This window comes from Mesoplodon densirostris, chromosome 8 (assembly GCF_025265405.1).
Source record: "Mesoplodon densirostris isolate mMesDen1 chromosome 8, mMesDen1 primary haplotype, whole genome shotgun sequence".
Classification (NCBI taxonomy): Eukaryota; Metazoa; Chordata; class Mammalia; order Artiodactyla; family Ziphiidae; genus Mesoplodon; species Mesoplodon densirostris.
Genome location: NC_082668.1, coordinates 11452898 through 11458856, shown reverse-complemented (window position 1 = coordinate 11458856; position 5959 = coordinate 11452898). Strand labels below are relative to the sequence as shown.

General features: G+C 40.4%; 1 protein-coding gene across 2 annotated transcripts; it reads left to right on the top strand.

Moving 5' to 3' along the window:
* The first annotated feature begins 482 nt into the window (after window positions 1-482).
* CCL20 (C-C motif chemokine ligand 20) lies at window positions 483-4093 on the top strand. Of its 2 annotated transcripts, none has more exons than XM_060107321.1 (4): window positions 483-561; window positions 1730-1841; window positions 3034-3111; window positions 4072-4093. In XM_060107321.1, exons 1-4 carry the CDS (start codon window positions 483-485, stop codon window positions 4091-4093), a joined length of 291 nt encoding a protein of 96 aa, XP_059963304.1. The 2 variants fall into 2 exon arrangements, with proteins under 2 accessions (XP_059963304.1, XP_059963303.1); XM_060107320.1 differs by having other exon boundaries at window positions 1727-1841.
* Window positions 4094-5959: the final 1866 nt, after the last annotated feature.

Here is a 5959-nt window from a genome sequence, read left to right as displayed (position 1 = left end):
CCCTATTGGCTCTGGAAAGCAATCAGAGTGTAACAATAGGAGTTCTGGAATGTTCCTGAGTGGGGCTTGTCTTTGTATCACTGTTAATCCTTGTCCTCTCTTTTCAGAGACAAGAGATTAAGTTAAAACAGGACAGACATCTTTTTTTGGGACGCAGGGCTGAGCTGCTTTTCTTTCTTTGCAAATTCAAAGGATTTTACAGGATTTTCCCCTTCTTAACCCTCCCTCCCCCTCCATCCTGACCTTCACACCTTCCCAACATTAGGGAAAGGCAGGAAGTTTTCCCTGTGGTTTCTTCTTTGTGACGACATGACAGGGCAGGTTAATCAATGGGGAAAACCCCATGTGAGAACACGCCTTCTATGTGCATTCCAATATTTGCTATAAGTAGGGCCATCCCAGGCCCAGGCTGCTATCAAGCATAACAGGTCTCCCAGGGCACTAGGTACCCAGCACTGAGACATCTATTCTTTGAGCTGAAGATGATGTGCAATAGCAAGAGTTTGCTCCCGGCTGCTTTGATGTCACTGCTGCTACTCCACCTCTGCAGCAAGTCAGAAGGTAAGTGACACTCTTTCTGCTAGCACAGGAGGAAGAACTATTTTCATTTTTCTCTAAGCCTTGAGCTCATCTAGGGGTCCCCAAGGGATGGAAGCCTGTTAGAAAATCTTCAGAAGGAAGTGATGGGGGTTGTCATCTCATTGTGAGTGGAAGAGGGAAAGGTTACTGCTGCCTATCAGGATTTTTTCTCTGCTGTCAATCCAAGCAAATATGGGGGGTGGTAGTGGTGGGCTCTTAGAGACCCTCGAACTCCAGAACAACCCAAAGTGCTATTCTGGGAGAGATGTAAATTGTGTAACATTACCAGTGAATGGGGCCATTTTGAAATGTAGAAAATTCTCCCATTTCCCTAGCTTTCTCATTTCCCAACTGAATAGTTTTAGCAGAGTTCAAAACTCATCCTTTAGGGGTGATTATGGCACCTGACTTCATCCTTGAAAGGCCCTGGGGACATCACTTGCCAACTTTGGGGTTACATTTATCCCTTACAGCAGGTCAAGGATACAGTAGGTTGTAATTGAACTCAGGGGAGTGTCTAAGAATTGCTTTATTACTGTAAGAGGACATCACTTTTAGCAACAGGTGCATTCCTGAAAATACATGTGTTGAACTTTTATGAACAAAATAAAAAATTCCCATTAACTAATATTACAATTTCAAAGTGTTTTAATTGTAGCTCTTAATAGCAGCTCCTATAAATCACATTTTCCTTTGTAACTTCTTGTCCTTCCCCTCCTGTCAATATTCAGTAGCCAGATAATAGATTAAAACCTGCCAATTTACTATTTTTTTCTGAATTTAGAAGGTTATTTATAAGGGTTTCTTCAAGTGGAAGGTACTCATATTCTTGAGTGATTATAGTGAATGAAATAAAACACTGTCAGTTTGTGTTTCTTACTAAAGATATTCCTTTTATGAGACTCATGTCTCATGTGCTTCTAAATTGTATTATTGAACCAAAATTTCCCAGTACACAAACTATTTTTTTTAAGAGAACTGGAAACTATGTTAAAATGGGTCTCAAAAATATTGGAGGTGTTCCTCTAAGTAGTTTATTTACCATATAAGTCAGATTCTAGGTTTTCCACCACTTCAAGTAGTTCCACAATACCGATCACAGAATAAGTTCATTCATGTGGACTCAATATCTTTCATTTCTTTTTAGCAGCAAGCAACTTTGACTGCTGCCTCAAATATACAGAAAAAATCCTTCATCCCAAATTTATCGTGGGCTTCACACAGCAGCTGGCCAATGAAGCTTGTGACATCAATGCAGTCATGTAAGTTATTAAGAGATTCTAATTCATTTGTATTAGGAGTACATGAGAATTTCAAGTAGAAAAAGCTTTGCCTTTTTGGAGTTTCATTCAGAAATAACTCATGTGGCAAAAAGCTAGCTGTGTTTTAGTAGTACATTTATTCTTCAAAATTCACTTTAAATGGAACTGGAATAAGGCAAAAAGTTTAAAAAATGAACATAGTTGAAGGCAAAATCACTTTTTTTTTTTTTTTTTTTTTTTTTTTGTTTGTTTTTGCAGTACGTGGGCCTCTCACTGCTGTGGCCTCTCCCGTTGCGGAGCACAGGCTCCGGATGCACAGGCTCAGCAGCCATGGCTCACGGGCCCAGCCACTCCGCGGCATGTGGGATCTTCCCGGACCGGGGCACGAACCCATGTCCCCTGCATCAGCAGGCGGACTCTCAACGACTGTGCCACCAGGGAAGCCCCAAAATCACTTTTGAAGATAAACTTATAAGCTACTAAGATGATATCTCAGGAAAATATGAAAAACCTAAAGTTTGAAATGAGCATCTTCTACCAGAAAGTGGTTGGGCTGTAAGCTAAAGCTCAGAGTAGTTACACTCTCTCATATAATATTCTTTTTTTTTTTTTTTTTGCGTGGTACGCGGGCCTCTCACTGTTGTGGCCTCTCCAGCTGTGGAGCACAGACTCCGGATGCACTGGCTCAGTGGCCATGTCTCATGGGCCCAGCTGCTCCATGGCATGTGGGATCTTCCCGGACCGGGGCATGAACCCGTGTCCCCTGCATCAGCAGGCGGACTCTCAACCACTGTGCCACCAGGGAAGCCCCTCATATAATATTCTTGATTTATATAGGGTTTTACATTTTGGAATGACATAAGTTATTGATCAGATGTATACATATTTCATGTAGCCACCAACAACAAAATTAAATAATTCTGGGACTTTATCTTCCTGTTACTGCACAACCTCTTGTTAGATTGCAGAGAAAGTCAGGGAGAATCACTTTCATTTCTTGCATCAAACTTTATAAGAAGAAAAATTTTTTGTGTGCATTTTGTTTCACCTCTGAAACAAATAAAATGTTTAAGGCATAGAGCCACCAATTGGAATATGAAATTTCCATTGTATGTCCTGTGGAAAAAAAGAAAAATACATTTAAACCATAAATGAAATTGAAACATAAATCAAATTCTCTAACTTTTTTCAGCTTATACACAAAGAGAAAATTAGCTGTGTGTGCAGATCCAAAGAAGTATTGGGTGAAACAAGCAGTGCATATCCTCAGGTATGGAACATTTACAATCCACCAGCCTCTCTCCACATGTTTGGGAAAGAGTGGTGTTCAAAGTGGTGCATCACAGGCTTGCTGGGATGCTTTAGCCTAAGCACTATGGCATTTTTAAAGGGTAGTTTGAATCGGACCATGAAAACAAAAAATTCATCTTTTCGACCACTTACAGATCATTTTAATTTTTTAAAAAATTTATTTATTTATTTATTTATTTGTGGCTGAGTTTGGTCTTTGACACTGCACGCAGGCTTTCTCTAGTTGTGGTGAGATGGGGCTACTCTTCGTTGTGGTGTACGGGTTTCTTGTTGCGGTGGCTTCTGTTGTTGCAGAGCACGGGCTCTAGTGTGCAGGCTCAGTAGTTGCGGCACACGGGCTTAGTTGCTCCGCGGCATGTGGGATCTTCCCGGACCAGGGCTCGAACCCGTGTCCCTTGCCTTGGTAGGTGGATTCTTAACCACTGCACCACCAGGGAAGCCCCATTTTTATTTTAATTGTTTTTAATTTAAAGATTTTTCACACGTTGTATTAGATTCCTCTATGCATTTGATTCTTGTTGCAAAGATGCCTCCTATTTATATAAGTTACAGACTACATGACATTCGTTTGTTAAAAGCTAAAAAATAAACAGTTAAAAAGAGATCCATGGCTCTGATTTACACTGATGATAATGGAGTGACATTCTATCAATGGACAGAATCATCTCACACCAGGGTGCCAGACACTGAATATGAAGACACAACCTTAGTGTTCATATCCTGTTTCTGTTTTAGCTAGTGGGGTTATGTTGGGCAGGGTCCATGCTCTCTGAACCCTGATTTCCTCATATGGCCTCTGAGCTGCTTGGTATCCTGAGATGAGATTGGGGTGTCTGAGGCAATCTGTAGGCACCAAAGACATTCCCACCCACCAGGCACCCCATCTTTGCTTATTTTTTTCTCCTTTTTCTCTTTATAGTCAAAGAGTCAAGAAGATATAAAAATGGATACTCCCTGGAATGGAACACAGCCCAAGAATAAAAGGAACCTAGCTGAGTTGGCAGTTTCACTTACACACTGTTGCATGTTCAGAGCTTATCTGATTTGTGTCTCATTGGACTTGTCCAATTAGTGAAGTTGATTCATATTGCATCACAGTTTGCTTTATTAAGCATCACATTATACTCTATTTTATGTTATGTTATTTATATATGTGGTTTTATTTGTGTTTTGCTATTTAATACTAGTTTTCCATAAACTATTTGGTTTAGTATGAGGTATAAAGTTATGCTTGGAGGAATAAGATATATGGCCTTTCTTGCCAGCAGAAGGCTATTAAAAAAATTTAACATTCTTCTGTTTATATAGTTCTGTTTCCTAAATTGTTGTAATTACCTTGTTAAAGAGAAAAATGATAAGAAGAATAAATATTGAAAATAAAAGAACCAAAACTTGTTTGTGGATTTAGTTAAATAGAATTTATTAAGAGGTGTATTAAGAATAGATAAGAGTTTAGTAAATATGAAAATGTTGTGAAAATTGTATTCCCCATTTACTTCTTCCTGGTTTTTCCCTTTATCTCTATCCCTTGTGGTCCTAGACTTCATTCTGTATGAATTATAATGGAAAGGTTTTTTTGAATTAAAAAAAATTCGAAGTCATTTAAACCAAAAATTAGAAAGATTCTATCTGTGACATAGGTCAATATTTCTTAATATAAAACTTTTCAAAATAAAAAAAGTATGCCCATCTATTTTGTGACTGCAAGGATATAACAACTATTTAGAAAATTCCTTGAGCAATCAATTAGTCCATCATTCTGTCACCAGCCATGGTCCTAGGAATGGGCATCTCAGCAGAGGAACATTTCTCTACTTTATAAGTCCTCCTGAGTCGTCTTTAAGCACTTTCCAAAAAGAAAATGATTATGCAGAGGGTTTATTTTTAAAAATTTATTTATTTTATTTTTGGCTGCATTGGGTCTTCATTGCTGCACACGGGCTTTCTCTAGTTGTGGTGAGTGGTGGCTACTCTTTGTTGCAGTGCATGGGCTTCTCATTGCAGTGGCTTCTCTTGTTGCAGAGCATGGGCTCTAGGCACTCAGCTTCAGTAGTTGTGGCACGTGGGCTCGGTAGCTGCGGCTCGCGGGCTCTAGAGCGCAGGCTCAGTAGCTGTGGTGCACAGGCTTAGTTGCTCCGCAGCATGTGGGATCTTCCCAGACCAGGACTACATCCCATGTCCCCTGCATTGGCAGGTGGATTCTTAACCACTGCACCACCAGGGAAGTCCTATGCAGAGGGTTTTTAGAAACTGATTGCCTCAGTAACCAGAAGAGAGACAACAAATGTGTGAAACCTAGCAAGAACCCAGAAATAAGATGAAAAAACCCTGTACCAGGGTAGTTCTTATCACAGTAGTCATGCACTTAAGTTCACAGAGTGCCCGACACAGCACTCTGGACAGTCTGCTTCAGATTCCAAAGGCCACGAAGGATTAGTGGAGGCAGGCACACTGATGATAGGATTTAAAATCCAGACACGCACATCCATAATGCGGGCAATGGTGGGTCATTTGGTGTAGAGCCAAATGCTCAGTAGGCTCTGAAGGCATCTCTGTGCTCATAAATAACAACACTGAGTCATCAGGGAAAGTATGCTCAATATCCTGTTGGACTATTCATTAAACATGAGTTAGCACCTATTATGAGCCAGGCACCGAGCCAAGTGAAGCTGGAGATGCCAAGAACTTAAGTTAGCGCTTGGTGCTCACTCCCAGGTAATTAGTGCTGAGCAGTGTGGGAAGAGAGAGAGGATGACTAGAAAATCAGCTATGACAACACAGGGCGGTAAGCACTTGGATAAAGGAAG

What these genes read in the sequence shown, in the direction of transcription:
- CCL20 (XM_060107320.1), top strand. Translation starts at nt 483, where the DNA reads ATGATGTGCAATAGCAAGAGTTTGCTCCCGGCTGCTTTGATGTCACTG. An exon ending in CCTCTGCAGCAAGTCAGAAG is followed by an intron (nt 562 to 1,726) that starts GTAAGTGACACT and finishes ATTTCTTTTTAG; the next exon opens with CAGCAAGCAACTTTGACTGC. An exon ending in CAAGCAGTGCATATCCTCAG is followed by an intron (nt 3,112 to 4,071) that starts GTATGGAACATT and finishes TTCTCTTTATAG; the next exon opens with TCAAAGAGTCAAGAAGATAT.